This window comes from Staurois parvus, unplaced genomic scaffold (assembly GCF_062004578.1).
Source record: "Staurois parvus isolate SC_StPar_1 unplaced genomic scaffold, SC_StPar_1.0 ptg000903l, whole genome shotgun sequence".
NCBI lineage: Eukaryota > Metazoa > Chordata > Amphibia > Anura > Ranidae > Staurois > Staurois parvus.
The window spans coordinates 2,562,821-2,579,587 of record NW_028318699.1 but is presented as its reverse complement, the minus strand read 5'-3'; the positions used below and the strand labels follow the sequence as shown (position 1 = coordinate 2,579,587).

Below are 16,767 nucleotides of genomic sequence, written 5' to 3'. Positions count from 1 at the left end.
TGCCACCATGGGTTTAAGGCAAACCCTGCATATTTGAGGTTCACTGTTCCATCCAATTAATGCGGAAATTCACCGTACGGAATTATTTGTAACCATAATGCAATGCCTGTCTTTTTCACTTTAGTCTGCCGGCTTGGAAGGTACAATAAAGCCAATGTCAGGGCAGGAGCCGAGGAACGGACAGGCAGGCCTAACAATGTAACGCACTGGCTGACGACAACCACCACCCACAGACCGAAGTCCCTCAGGGCGCGGAGTCTAAGTCCCAGGCTGCCCTTCACCAGGGCCCCTGATGGTGGGGATGGACTTGACGCAGCCAGGAACCAGGTCGCGGCCCCCGAGACACCTCAGCTGCGGTAATGGCCGCCGCCAATGGCGTGTAGCTGGTGGAAGAGACAAAAGAGTAGTCAGACAGGCTGGGGTCAACAACAACAGGACAAAACAGTACAGGACAGCAGACGAGAATCACAGGTCACGAGCCGGGTTCAGCAACAGAGGGTCAGATCAAAGGAGAATACAAAGAATAGTCAAGTCACAAGCCGAATCAGATACCAGGAGAGTCACGAGAGTCAGAACAGAGTAATAGCGACACCAAGACACAAGACACAAGTGCAAAGAGCATGTGCGGGCCACAGGCTTATATGTCATCAGCCACGCCCCTCTGGGGGATGGACCTCAGAGACCTTAAGGCATAAAAGGATTCCCACCATGCACAGCAGAATCCAAGATGGACGCCAGCACATGGAGTAACATAACCTCAGGGAAAGGGTAGGACCTTGACAGCCGGCCATAAAGGGATGAAATTTGGCCGGTTCACCAGGAACCAGCCAAATTTCAATACTTCTATAGGCAGGATGGTTGTACTGAAGTCAATCCATTGATTGACTTCAGTACAACCAGTTTGTCATGTTATTCTCGCCCAATCACTGCCGGCAGCTATAGGCGCCAGAAGTGATCATTGTATTCTGCCAGTGGCAAAGGTTTCCCGCACTTCCCACCAGCAGAATGTTAGGGATAAGCCCATGAACACTGTGTTGATGGGTGAATTGAGCAATTTTCTTTCCTCCAACCTGTGGTTGCATCTATTAAATCTGACTACCCCAGACCCATTAATGTCTGCAAAGACAGAAAATAGCTCAGACCTTTCCTAGTTTTTTTATTTTTTGGACCTAGACAGACTTGGAAGTAATGGGATGTAAATGGACGCATGCCTGCCCGCAGACTACATTGAGCTTCCATTCACATCCACTTGAATAGCTAATAGATGGATCTAATTTCAATTTTCACCTTAGATAAAAAAATGTTTAATTAGGGATTAGGTTTCGTTTTCATGCCACCATGGGTTTAAGGCAAACCCTGCATATTTGAGGTTCACTGTTCCATCCAATTAATGCGGAAATTCACCATACGGAATTATTTGTAACCATAATGCAATGCCTGTCTTTTTCACTTTAGTCTCCCGGCTTGGAAGCTACAATAAAGCCGGCCATAAAGGGACCGAAATTTGGCCGGTTCACCAGGAACCAGCCAAATTTCAATCCTTCTATAGGCAGGATGGTTGTACTGAAGTCAATCCATTGATTGACTTCAGTACAACCAGCCTGTCATGTTATTCTCGCCCAATCACTGCCAGCAGCTATAGGCGCCAGAAGTGATCATTGTATTCTGAGAGTGGCAAAGGTTTCCCGCACTTCCCACCAGCAGAACGGGAGGGATAAGCCCATGAACACTGTGTTGATGGGTGAATTGAGCAATTTTCTTTCCTCCAACCTGTGGTTGCATCTATTAAATCTGACTACCCCAGACCCATTAATGTCTGCAAAGACAGAAAATAGCTCAGACCTTTTCTGTGGTTTTTTTTTGGACCTAGACAGAAGAAATGGGATGTAAATGGACTCACGTCTGCCTACTACAATGAGCTTCCATTCACATCCACTTGAATAGCTAATAGATGGATCTAATTGGACCTAGACAGAAGTAATGGGATGTAAATGGACTCACGTCTGCCTACTACAGTGGTGGGCAACCTTTTTTTTCAACTGAGCCAAATCTCGCCAAAACCACGATTGAAATTTATTTTGAGAGCCACATTTTTAAAACTGAAAATACATCCCCCATAGAGTAATTCATCCCCCATAGTAATTCATCCCCCATATAGTAATTCATCCCCCATAGTAATTCATCCCCCATATAGTAATTCATCCCCCATAGTAATTCATCCCCCATATAGTAATTCATCCCCCATAGTAATTAATCCCCCATATAGTAATTCCTCCCCCATATAGTAATTCATCCCCCATAGTAATTCATCCCCCATATAGTAATTCATCCCCCATAGTAATTCATCCCCCATAGTAATTCATCCCCCATATAGTAATTCATCCCCCATAGTAATTCATCCCCCATATAGTAATTCATCCCCCATATAGTAATTCTTCCCCCATATAGTAATTAATCCCCCATATAGTAATTCATCCCCCATATAGTAATTCATCCCCCATAGTAATTCATCTCCCATATAGTAATTCATCCCCCATATAGTAATTCATCCCCCCTATAGTAATTCCTCCCCCATATAGTAATTCATCCCCCCTATAGTAATTCATCCCCCCTATAGTAATTCATCCCCCATTGTAATTCATCCCCCATAGTAATTCATCCCCCATATAGTAATTCATCCCCCCTATAGTAATTCATCCCCCATAGTAATTCATCCCCTATATAGTAATTCATCCCCCATAGTAATTCATCCCCCATATAGTAATTCATCCCCCCTATAGTAATTCATCCCCCATATAGTAATTCATCCCCCATAGTAATTCATCCCCCATATAGTAATTCATCCCCCATAGTAATTCATCCCCCATATAGTAATTCATCCCCCATATAGTAATTCATCCCCCATAGTAATTCATCCCCCATATAGTAATTCATCCCCCATAGTAATTCATCCCCCATATAGTAATTCATCCCCCATAGTAATTCATCCCCCCTATAGTAATTCATCCCCCCTATAGTAATTCATTCCCCATATTGTGTCAATTCACTTACCTTTGCTCCGCGCGTTCTTCTCGCCGTGTTCCCGCGCCGTTCTGGTCTTCAGGGCGGACTGTGAGAGGAGAGGAGTTCGTCACGCTGCCCCGCCTACATCCTGGCTGCCCCGCCTACATCCTGACAGCTGCAGAGTCCTGACTTTTGGGGCGGCCGCCCGAGAGGAGGGAGGGGGGCGGCCGCCCGAGAGGAGGGAGGGGCGCGGGCACCCGGCACACAGAAGAGCCGCATTTAAGTTTGTAAAGAGTCGCATGTGGCTCGCGAGCCGCGGCTTGCTGACCACTGGCCTACTACAATGAGCTTCCATTCACATCCACTTGAATAGCTAATAGATGGATCTAATTGGACCACCTTTAAAAGGGCCTTAGAGCCTGTCCCTGTCTACATGCACTACAATGATGACAGGCTACTTGTGTTTTTACGCAGGGCATATTTCCTAAATGTTGTTGACTGTTAAGGTTTTTCACACAGGCTTTTTTAAATAGTGAAAACAGTGGCATATGCCTGGACAATGTGCATCAACACCTCAGAACACAAAGTGCCCAAACAAGGACCTTTATTATCAGTATCACCAGCTGTTATTTTGAAGTGTTACTAAACCCACAATAGTAAAATCAGTCTGTATATGCAGTAAAGTATGCTTGATATACTCACTGTGGAACCTAAAGGGTAATCCTCTGCATTGTGTAAAAACGCTGTTTGATCCTGCTTTCTCTGATCCTCCCCTTATTCCAGTGTTCCCCTCTGCACATGCTCAGTTTGGTGTTTATTGCTAGAGAGGTTTTTTTTTTCTTGGGAGAGTTTATGTGATCAGCACAGGGCCAATCATCACTGCCCAGACAGAGGTCAAGAGTTTTGCATCCTACTAGAGAAAACTCCTCCTACAAGCTTTAACGTGGCTCTGTGGCTTACATATGTATTTGCAAATGTGTGCTAACTAAACCTTTGTTTTTAATGCATACTGTTAGACAGGTTAATTCGGTTGTTGGCAAGCTGGCTGGAAAGTTGACCAGGAACTTTCTCCTCTCTTTTTTCTTTGACAGAGATTAGTGTAGTGCTTGCAGGTACTTACAGGTCTGTAAACCCTGATGCGGGGTACACATGGGGAATTGTTTCATTAAGGTATTTTTCTTCCAGGTCTAGTGCATTCTAGTTATGCCTCTGTATGTGTCATAAATTACCTGTTTGAGATATAGATTCCATATGGTACGGCTATCGGCCCACTCCTACCCTCCCTGGCCACTTTCCCTGTGCAGCAGGTGTTAGACTTTAGTTTTTGAGAGCAACATTTTAAAATAGACCTTCAAGGCTTTCTGTTCATGGACCCCAACCTTGACTCCTCTTCTGGGCCCCTTATTATCTAAAATGAGCCTTGCTCAAAATTTCATGTGCCATCTGTTGTTTTCATGTTATTCATCTGAATGCCATTTAGGCTATTTGGCAAGCAGGTGTATGAAAATATCTCCAGTCATTCATTCAGTCATTCAGAATAATAGCAGTGTACGGAATTAGAGCCACTTCATTTATTTGACATAAACAACAGAGTCCTCTGTACTCAGCAGTTTATCAGGAACACCAGATTGGTAACCAGTTTTATCATCATAATAAATTAAACTCCTGTATCTGCAAATATATACCTGTATATATGGAAGTCACACACCAAGGCTAAGACTGGGTTCACATTAATGCGGTTAATGACGCCGCATGTAATTTGCACAGGAATCGTACCGCGTTTCTGTGCGAATTGCATGCAATGTCTGTGAGGTTTGATTTGAGCCATACATTTTGTATGGCTCAAATCGCATCACATCCACTCCAAAAAGGTGCAGGACACTATTTTTTTACCCACACCTGAATCCCATCGCATGGGTGATCTCACACATGTGAGGCAATTTCTGCCAATTGCATCGCGTTTTGTGATCCGTTTTGGGGTGCCATTAATGTAACATTGACACCCGCACAAGATCACATGAATGCCATGCAATTGCAGCGTTGCGGGAAATGCAGAGGATTTGCATCCTTTCCCTCACTGCATCAGTGTGAACCAGGGGCGGACTGACCATTAGGGCACCCGGGCACTGCCCGAGGGCCCGGGGCCAGTAGGGGGCCCTATGAGAGGCTCCTTATACCTCCATCCTGACTAATCTGTGTTGAATCCAGAGCCCCTGTCAGTCCAGCTACCACTAGGATCACGCTAGTATGGGCACGTGGATCACCTTCCCCTTCCCCCAGGGCCCCCTCCCTGTCTCCATCCTAGGGTCCCTCTCTGTCCTCATCCCAGGGACCCCTCTCTGTTCTCCTACAAGGGTCGCTCTTTGTCCTCATCCCAGGGGTCCCCCAAAAAGCAACTGTGAAAGGGGGCTCAGAACAATAAGGGCTTGTTTACATTTGCAGTTTGGGGGTGGTAAAACCTCATAGTTGATTCCTGTTTTTACCCCCCACCATGGCACCCCCTTTAGCTGCAGTGGCCAGGGGTGTACACATGTTGCAGCCGCAGAAGAAATTATACACCCTGTCATGCTGGGCAGGTGTAGCGCCTGCCAAACGTGACCCATTCAAGTGAATAGGGCCACTCTGCAAGGGCCCTGAAACCTTGTGCAGTATAGCAACCAAAGGGTTAAAACAGGCAGTGAGGAGGCGTTGTCTTGCCTCCTCACCACCTACTTTAACCCCCTAGATCCCACACTAGCATGTACATTGCACACGGTTGAAGGGTGTTTGCAGAGTGCCCCCATTCACTTGAAAGGGTCGCGATCACCCACCAAAAGTGCTAGGGGGTATAATTCCTGCCGCAGTATGTCTACACCCTTAGCTGCTGCCTCTGCAGCTAAAAGGGGTAGGAACAAACACATGTATTGTGTGCAGTGCAATAAGTAGGGGGGCTTTGTGTGGGTATGGCTTGAATGTGAGTGGGGACACAGGAGACCCCATAATCTCCTATTACCCAAGGGCCCCATGAGTTGTCAGTCCGCCCCTGGTGTGAACCCGGTCTTAATGTGGTTCTTATTTAGTCTGTGAGTGTACCAATTTTAGGTTACATAGTAAAATTGAAGTATAAAGAACGTCTTATCAGGAAGATCAGATTTAGAAAGATTAGATAATCAGAGTAGGGCAAACATGGACCTTTCTTGAGTTATCACCACATCTTCCAAGCGAAGAGACATGGGTTGCTCAGTGCTTCTATCACAAGAAAATATGGAGGAACATGTAGGGACAGGTACTTTTGTCATATAATGGCCCTATGTATTAAAGTCCTTTGCAGTGTAATAGCTACGTCTCTGAATTTTCCCTTGCAGTCCCAACCCTTAACACAGCGATTTGTCAGGTTAGGTTTGTTTTTACGTTCAGCCCACTTGGTTGAACAGAAAAAAATTGAGTGTGTGTACCCAGCTTTACAGGATTGTGAACCAGGGGCGGAATGACAACTCATGGGGTCCCCAGGAAATAGGGGATCATGGGGCCCCTGTGTCCTTGCCCAAACTCAAAAAAGCCTATGAGAAAGGTACCAGGGGCATCTCATGGGGCCCCCTACTGACCCTGGGCCCTTGGGCAGTGCCCGAGTTTCCAAATGGTCAGTCCACCCCTGATGTGAACACATGTTCTCATCTTTAAAAGTTTGCAAGTTGAATGTTCGTATGTCAGGGACTTACTGTACCTGTTCAAAAAAATTAAAAGCCTTGGATGCAGATGCTGTCTGAACAAAATGAAAACTAGTGTCAATCATTGTTTGACCCTCCCTACACCATATTAACCTCTTCACGCCGAGTGTACACAAATTTGCGGCCTCTCAGCGGCTGGGACTTGACACTGAACGTCCACATATTTGCATGCCATTTGCTGATTGTGTGACTGTCGTGACAGCCAATCACAGAGGTCACATGTCCCTAAACCCCGCCCCACCTCCCACTGTCAGAAACCCCTTAAAGGGCCGGGAGGCACCAATATGAAGGGTTAATGCACAATTAATACACAATTGATATTTAATAAAAATTTATAAGGGACTGTAAAACAGTTTGCTGATATTTACAATTTGATTTGAATTGCTCTTCTGAAACTGTTTTCATTAAATCTTGTGACTGGCACAGCACCAATCAGGGTTGTGCAGACACAGACTCATGCTGTAGAGACTATAGTGAACGTCAACTGAGTAATAGAAGCCCCTTCCAAAGATCCTTTCCTGCAGATGATAAAGAACAGGAAGAGATCATGTGACCACACAACAGTGCTGCATAATAATGTATTTAGAGGGTTAAAAAACACAGTGACATGATATATATGAATTATGTGAATGAAGGCAATTAACATGTAATCAGCCTTGCAACAGCATTGCCTGCTCTGTAAGCTGATTAGAAAAAGCAAAGGGTTTTACAGGAAAGAGCCCAGGAAAGACAAGATCTGTGTAGTGATATTCATTAGTATAGAGCAGGTAAGAGGTGGGGTAGCGGCACAAAGTGTACGGTACGGAAGGATCTGAAAATAGTATGTCAGCCTTCTGATGCTATTAGACCAAAAGCACAACAGGAGTGTGCAGCTTACAAGAGCACTCCATGAAGATTTGTAGTTAGGGCTGTGTGTTTTAGCTTTGTGTCCAAATACATTGTATCTAAAGCCTACATTATTCTACTTTTGACTTGTGGGCAATAATAGTTTGAAGGTCTTATAATTCATTAAAATATGTTCCATTTTGCAACACCTAACACTGGATGGTTAGGTTTTACATGAGGATGTGCTTTGTAAAAAATGCCTTAAAAATCAGTTTTCTGTTGAAGCTTGAACGTTAGGTTGGCTTGCTTGTGTTTTCATACAGCCACAGAAGCCTGTCAGGACCTGGATCACCTGCTGGTGGCACTGTGCTTCCCAGAATGCAAAGTTAGAGTTCTGTGTCTCCCAGCGGATGTCTCCCAGCCAGGGGCGGACTGACCATTTGGAAACTTGGGCACTGCCCGAGGGCCTGGGGTCAGTAGGGGGCCCCATGAGATGCCCCTGGTACCTTTTTCTTAGGCTTTTTTGAGTGTGGGTGAGGACACAGGGGCCCCATGATCCCCTATTGCCTGGGGGCCCCATGAGTTGTCAGTCCACCCCTGCTCCCAGCAGATGCAGATAATCAGTTTCCACCTGATGCTGACTGCCAGGAGGGTATTTAGGTCCTTCCCTACTAGTGCTTCCCGCTCCAGTGCTTTTCTGCTTCCAGATGCTGTTTGCCATTGATCCTGATCTTGCTCTTGGCCTGTACTCTGTTCCCTGCTGCCATGTACATGCTCCCCTTTGTTCTTGGTCCCAGTTCTGGTTTCCCCTTTCCATCTGATCACTGCCCCTCCAGTTTTCCCCTGCTTTTTCTGTGTTCCCCATTTTATATATATTGTACTGTTTATAGTTGTTAGTTAGGCTTTCTGTTTGTCAGGTTGATCAGTAAGGTATTCTGTCACTGGGTTTTTGGTTCACTTATATATTTATGTTTGCTGTGTGCTGGTGTTTGGATGGGTTTTGTTTCACTGTAAATTAATCTCACTTAAAGCATGCATAGTCTGCTCCCAGTTTCTTAAAGTGATCTGGCCATCTGCTGCTGGTTCCTGACAAAGCCTTTGTTAATTTTGATGTTCCTGTAATCAACAGTTAGTGAATATTAATTTTATTATTAAGTATTTAGTAATACTTATCCTTACAATATTGGTTTTCTTTACAGGTGTATCATCATGACAGTAACGATATGGGTATACTCTTCACTGATCTCCTTTCTCCCTGTCATGCAAGGCTGGAATGAGATCCCTGGAATTGACTTTGATAATGGGAAGGAGTGCATCTTCGTCACCAACTGGACGTTTGCCATTGTTGCCTCCTCCTTGGCCTTCTACATTCCTTTCATGATCATGTGCAGCATGTATTTCTTTATCTACAGAGCTTCCAGGTTAAAAGCCACCCGTATTGTGTCTCAGACACTGGACCTCCACTACCACCCAAACAGCAAGCGCCAAAACAACTTGCAACTGGAGAACAAAGCCACTAGGACCATGAGTATAATTATCTCAGTATTTGTAATGTGCTGGCTTCCATACTTTGTCCTGAATGTTTGGATTGCTGCAAAGGGGAGCAGTTCCACCAGCACAGTTCTGGTGAATGCCTTTAAGTACATTACATGGCTCGGATATTGTAATTCCACCATCAACCCCATGTTGTACGCTTTCCTCAATCGTGACTTCCAGAGAGCCCTAAAAAAGCTACTGATTTGTAGACGTTGGAGGTCTCAGGTAGACATTGGAGAGGATATGGTCTCCATAGTTACCTTTTCTAAGACTGCTCAAGATCCAGAATACAACATTAAGTTGCCAATATCTAATTGTGTCTTGAAGAACAAACAAGCCATTAAATGCCCTCCTACAGCACAGTGCTAACCAGATGACTTCAGTTCCTATTTTTTATACTTGTAATTTTTCTCTTGCTGGACCAAGGCCAGGTGATTGTTCCTCTGTAAGAGTTGTGACCTCATTGAAAGCTTGAGTAGAAATATGGACTCTCAAAGTCCAGAAACTATGGGTTGTACAAAAGTGTACTGCAGATATTTTTACTTCTGTTTGAAACATTTTATGGTTTTTCAGGAATTAAAAGATAATAATAAAAATCTCCTAACTCTGAACATACAGTATATGGCTAAAGTATGTGGACACCACTCCAACATTTTGAGGTCTGGTGTGTCCTGTGAAAGACACTGTTATTGCTAAAGGATAAAAAGACATTTTAGATGACTCTTTCAGCCAATGTATTTTACTGGGATTTTATGTGATAGACCAACACTAAGTAATTGGGAAGTGGAAGAAAAATAAAAAATGGTTTTCAAAATTTTTTACAAAGAAATATCTGAAAAGTGTGGTGTGCATTTGTATTCAGCCCCCCGAAGTCAATACTTTGTAGAACCACCTTTCGCTGCAATTCCAGCTGTAAGTCATTTTGGGGATGTCTCTACCAGCTTTGCACATCTAGAGAGGGACATTTTTGCCCATTCTTCTTCTTTGCAAAATAGCACAAGCTCTGTCAGATTGGATTGCACCTGTGAACAAAAACTTTCAAGTCTTGCCACAGATTCTCAATTGGATTTAGGTCTGGACTTTGACTTGGCCATTTTAACACATGAATATGCTATTATCTAAACCTCCAAACTTTCCAAGCAAGGGTCCAGTTTCTTAACCTTTAGGCTTCAGGAGGGCCAGAGACTGTGGCTAGTGGAAGGAGAAAATGCCCTGATACAGTGCCCCATCATTTGTTTTAATGGGAGGAGTAATATCCCATTGTTGAAATCAATGAGATGTATAGTGCCCCATTCATGGTGTCAGTAGGAGGAATGGTGCCTCATCGTTGGTGTCAGTTGGTGGAATAGTGCTCCAAGGGCCAGATAAAGGTAAGCAAAGGGCCACATCCAGCCCCTGGGCCGCAGTTTGGAGACCACTGATGTCAACCATTCCATAGTAGCTCTGGCTATATGTTTAGGGTCATTGTCTTGCTGGAAGGTGAACGTCTGCCCCAGTCTCAAGTCTTTTGCAGTCTCTAGCAGATTTTCTTTTAAGATTGCCCTGTATTTAGCTCCATCCATCTTCCCATCAACTCTGACCAGCTTCCCTGTCCCTGCTGAAAAAAAGCATCCCCACAACATGATGCTGCCACCATCATGTTTCACGGTGGGGATGGTGTGCTCAGGGTGATGTGCAGTGTTAGTTTTCTGCCACACATAGTGTTTTGCTTTTACGCCAAAAACTTAAAAAGTTGTCTCATCTGACCAGAACAGCTTCATCCACATGTTTTCTGTGTCCCCCACAAACTGAAAATTGAACTTTTTATGGCTTTCTTTCAACAATGGCTTTCTTCTTGCCACTCCTCCATAAAGGCCAGATTTGTGGATTGCACGACTAATAGTTGTCCTGTGGACAGATTCTCCCATCTGAGCTGTGGATCTCTGCAGCTCCTCCAGAGTTACCATGGGCCTCTTGGCTGCTTCTCTGATTAATGCTCTCCTTGCCCAGGCGGTCAGTTTAGGTGGACGGCCATGTCTTGGTAGGTTTGCAGTTGCGCCATACTCTTTCCATTTTCGGATCATGATTGAACAGTACTCCATGAGATGTTCAAAGCTTGGTATATTTTGTAATAACCAACCCTGCTTTAAACTTATCCACAACTTTATCCCTGACCTGTCTGTGTTTTCCTTTGCCTTCATGATGCTGTTTCTTCACCAATGTTCTCTGACAAACCTCTGAGGGCTTTACAGAACAGCTGTATTTACACTGAGATTAAATTACACACAGGTGGACTCTCTTTACTAATTAGATGACTTCTGAAGGCAATTGGTTTCACTAGATTTTAGTAAGGGGTATCAGAGTAAAAGGGGGCTGAATACCAATGCACGCCACACTTTTCAGATATTTATTTGTAAACAATTTTGAAAACCATTTATCATTTTCCTTTCACTTCACAATTATGTGCCACTTTTGTGTTGGTCTATCACATAAAATCTCAATAAAATACATTTACGTTTTGGTTGCAACATGACAAAATGTGGAAAATTTCAAGGAGTATGAATACTTTTTCAAGGTACTGTATAATGCATTTGTTTGCATGATCATTCATTAGAAACGTATAGTATGCGTTTTATTACAGGTGCCACGCTGTATACATCTGGTCATTTTTATGTTTATCATTTGGAACTCTTCTTATCATGCTAAATGTTGCCTCTTCTCTTCTTCTGACAGCTGAAATTATACCTATTTAAAATCTGAAAAATACTGAAATGATGCTGTTGTTATTATCTTTCCCGAGTCCATGGATTATCTTCTTTGCCTTGTTCAAGCACCATCTATTATTTTTAACAAAGCTGATCATAGGTCAATATACAGTTAGCCAGCTTAATGCTACTGATCCATATTACAGGATAATAACATCTAACACTGCCTATTTCATGAGCTTGGTACAGACTATTTACTTTGAACAATGATCTTGAATAATCTGACTGTATTGCAATAACTAGAAAAAGAAGGCTGTTATTATTATATTTGTAAATGGAAAAAAAATAATGTAATGTTCAAGAAAAAAAGGCAAGTTTCTACTAAGGAATGGACAAGGAAATCTGCCTCCTGTGATACAATGGGACACATATATAACATTTTTACTGGAATGAAAAATTAAATGTGGCAAAATAGTAAGCGTTCTGTATAGAAGAGTGAAGATCGTCATGTTTCATTTTGGAAGCTGTGACAATAAATTTCAAACTCTTCGACCTTTTTTAAAAGCAATTGGAAATTTGAATCCAGTCCAGGTAAACTGACTCACTGATTTGGTAAATATGATTCAAATTCTTTTTGTTTTTTACCTATTGTTTTTCTTTTCTATAAAGTCCTTGTATAGCCTATGTCCTCTGCTTCAACATCTATGAAGCGTGTAATATTACATGCCTCTTTTGTACGGTTTCTAACAAACCTTTTTACTATTTCTCACATCTTCCCAGCATGTTGATGGATCCTTTGTAGTATAAACACTCCTTAACTCTCCGACAGTTGATTTCTACAATGTAGACTTTGAAAAACACCATGTCCTACTGACATTCCACAGCTCCATCAAGCAGAGAACATGATTTAACTATCAATCACTGTGACAAGCTGCAGCTGCTTTATCTCTTTCTTGTTTTCAGGGAAAGATATAAAAAGAAAAAAAAATACTTAAAACACATTATCACTCTGAAAAGGTTGTTGGTGGTAGAGATCTAAACAGCTGGATGCATCTTCACTTTGACATCCAAACTCAGCTGTCTTCCTTGATTGTTCTGCCAAGTCAAAAGTATTTTTGTCACTTTATGTATAATATGTATATTTTTACTGATTCCTTTTTTAAAGGAACAAGACAGTTACTGAACGACAATACGAAAGAGGTGCAAAGTCCTTTCTATTTTTATAGGGTCCTTGCCTGGAGACACAACAGGAATAGAGACAAAATCTGATGAGCCCATTGGAAGGTTTCCATTTGGTTTTTGTTTTAGTAATAGCTAAACAGTTTTACTTCTCCTCCTCCCTTCTGCCAAGGTGACAGGGACAGGGCACAAAATGAGAATGAATCTCCCCAAGGGTGGCATAGACATCAGTAAGAACCTGACAGAGATTTAATCCCTCCCTAGGCTACCCAAAAGTAGAAAATTGTATTAGTTGTAGTTCTAAAGTAAGTAAATGAATCCTCTTGTCAAGGCAAAAAAAACTATGCAGTACATCTTTGCAATACATGCCTGTTTCCCCATATTATATCCCTTTTAAGATCTTGCAAGTACAGAAAAGTACCTGTTGATCTGCCAGAAATACACTGGATCCCTGTTGAGGATGGAAATACACAGGATTTTGGTGGACTGAGTGTGGTGTAAGACCTGCCCGCTGTCTTTTGTTAAACTATTCAAACCACCCTACTCTCAAATCACTACAACATGAAGGCTAATATTTCTGTAGTACAAGATAAGAACTAGAAGGGACTTTCAAGATAACACCGGAATTGTGCAGCAGACACAGGACAGCTCTGAAATTTTGACAAGAGCAACAGGTTTTTTGTTTTTTTTTTTGCAATTATCAAACCGATATAACAAATAGCTTCCAATGGTATATTAATCAGACCAAAAGGAAAACTTATTGTTCGTGTTTACATACAATTTAAAGTACACTGCTCAAAAAAATTAAAGGAACGCTTTGAAAACACATCAGATCTCAATGGGGAAAAATCTCCTGTTGGATATCTATACTGACATGGACTGGGTAATGTGTTAGGAACGTAAGGATGCCCCATCGTTTGATGGAAATGAAAATGAGGACTGAATTCAAAGACACCCTGAAGATCAAAGTGAAAAAATTACGCAGCAGGGTAGTCCATTTTGCTTCAATTTCATTGCAGCAACTCAGAATGGTCCTCAATAGTTTGTATGGCCCCCACATGCTTGTATGCATGCCTGACAACGTCGGGGCATGCTCCTAATGAGATGACGGATGGTGTCCTGGGGTATTCCCTCCCAGATCTGGACCAGGGCATCACTGAGCTCCTGGACAGTCTGAGGTGAAACCTGACAGTGTCAGATGAACTGAAACATGATATCCCAGAGGTGTTCTATTGGATTTAGATCAGGTGAGTGTGGGGGCCATTCAATGGTATCAATTCCTTCATCCTCCAGGAACTGCCTGCATACTCTCGCCACATGAGGCCAGGCATTGTCATGCACCAGGAGGAACCCAGGACCCACTCCACCAGTGTAGGGTCTGACAATGGGTCCAAAGATTTCATCCCAATTCCTAATGACAGTCAGGGTGCCATTGTCTAGCCTGTAGAGGTGTGTGCGTCCTTCCATGGATATGCATCCCGAGACCATCACTGTCCTACCAGCAAAACGGTCATGCTGAACGATGTTACAGGCAGCATAATGGCTTCTCCAGACCCTTTCACGTCTGTCACATGTGCTCAGGTTGAACCTGCTCTCATCTGTGAAAAGCACAGGGCACCAGTGACGAACCTGCCAATTCTGGTGTTCAATGGCAAATGCCAATTGACCTCTATGGTGCTCGGCAGTGAGCAGAGGGCCCACTAGAGGACGTCGGGCCCTCAAGCCACCCTCATGATGTCTGTTTCTGATTGTTTGGTCAGAGACATTCACACCAATGGCCTGCTGGAGGTCATTTTGTAGGTCTCTGGCAGTGCTCATTGGGTTCCTCCTTGCACAGTGGAGCAGATACTGGTCCTGCTGATGGGTTGAGGACCTTCTACGGCCCTGTACAGCTCTCCTAGTGTAACTGCCTGTCTCCTGGAATCTCCTCAATGCTCTTGAGACTGTGCTGGGAGACACAGCAAAACTTCTGGCAATGGCACGTATTGATGTGCCATCCTGGAGGAGTTGGACTGCCTGTGAAACCTCTGTAGGGTCCAGGTATCGCTTCATGCTAGCATGCTACACTGGCCCTAGCCAAATGCAAAAGTAATGAAAAACAGTCAGAAAAGATGAGTAGGGAAAAAATGTCAGTGGCCTCCACCTGTAAAACCATTCCTGTTTTGGGGGTCTCATTGTTGCCCATATAGTTCACCTGATATTAATTTAATTAACACCAAAGCAGCTGAAACTGATTAACAACCCCCTCTGCTACTTAACTGACAAGATCAATATCCCAGGAGTTTAATTGACCTGATGCTGTTCTATGATTAAAAAGTGTTTTTAATTTTTTTGAACAGTGTATATTTATGATAGTATGTTCTAATGAACCCCAAACTGTATGAAGAATGGTAGTACCGAAGAAAGTGGAATATTCATATTCCCCAAATTCACAAGGCAGTAGCAAAACAGTTAGATTTCAATCTCCTCTTGCTTAGGTAGCCAAACTTAAGCATGCTTAAGGCACATTTAACAAAAACTAAAAAAGTTAGAAAGAGTGCAGAGGTATTCTAAAACTCCAGTAGCCAGGGTCTTCAAAGGCCTTCTGATGAGGCACTGTCATAAATGGTCAAGTGATAATTGGTCTGGAGAGCAGTTTAAGTAATATACATCTGTGAGACTAGGGTAGTGACCTACTTTGACATATAGCTGATCTCTCATACAACTCAAACTCTCAACTTTCATTCATATTCTATTACTCCAACTGTAATTGAGTTTACTTCCTTATAAAGTGATTATAATAACAATACCACTCAGACACCAAAAATGCCTATATTACAAGGTCCAGAATGATAATAAGACACATTAGACCTCCTAAGAAGAAATATATATCATATTTGGTATCTAACAATGATAATGGCAATCTGCTAAAGGATATACTGGTTTACACATTGTGAAACCTTGTTATATGGAAATATGGATGTGTAAATTAACTGGCATTATGGCTGGGCATAATAAAGCACCCCCAGAACACCTAGAACCTACCTCTCAGACTTGAATCGGTAGAGGTAATTTTGCAACACTCTCTCCAGGGACAAGAACAGGCTGCTGCTCTAGCTATTGTTTTGCCATCAAAACTATTAAGGAACACTAAGAGTCATTTATGAGGGCCAGTAACTCTTGCACCTTCAAACTGGACTTGCTCTTCAAATGATCTGATCACTGCACTCTACCAAAGGCCAGGTTGATTATACATACCTTTTCATTTTTAAACCTTTTTCATTTTACTGTTGCTTATGTCTGTTTTGTAAAGCCTTTTCTGTAAATATTTCTTTCTTTTGTTTTTCATTAAATGATGTTGAAAAATTGTTACGCTTATTCTCTGAATGCTCTAACAAGACATTCTGAACTCTGCTTCTCCGAAGGAGCTACCATAGTGTAAAATCTCTTACATTCCTATCTGGGCATGACAATGAGTCATACAGACATGTTTAAAGCTTCATTTTTAAATTTTACTTACACTTGATCCCATTCATATCTTTCCCTTGGTTGCTAAACAGCGTGGTTGTACAGTTTTCAAGCCCCCCAATGCCAGACAACATTGCTAGAAAAGAGGTGGATTTTTGGCAGCAGGAGCCATTCTGGAGACCAGCGCTGCCATTCACAATTGATCACACAAACTGTGGTGCTGTGTGTCTGTCCGCATCTGCATCTAAACATACACAGCCCCAGCAGATGGATAACACAGTTCTGCAGTCTGGAGTGATCTTTACATTCTATGAATAAATGATCAGCAGCATGCTGTGTTTTACACCGACTCAACATTGCTGATCATTCATTCATAAAAGTGAAAG

The 16,767-nt window shown here is 42.8% G+C and overlaps 1 protein-coding gene across 1 annotated transcript in view; it reads left to right on the top strand.

Moving 5' to 3' along the window:
* The window catches only part of LOC149442190 (histamine H2 receptor-like), a 192,794-nt gene extending 176,513 nt beyond the window's left edge, over positions 1 to 16,281 (top strand). Inside the window, exon 4 of the mRNA XM_089656416.1 lies at positions 8,735 to 16,281. Within this exon, the coding sequence (XP_089512542.1) occupies positions 8,735 to 9,440 (706 nt within the window). The 3' untranslated portion in view covers positions 9,441 to 16,281. The remainder of the gene's footprint in view (positions 1 to 8,734) is intronic.
* Positions 16,282 to 16,767: the final 486 nt, after the last annotated feature.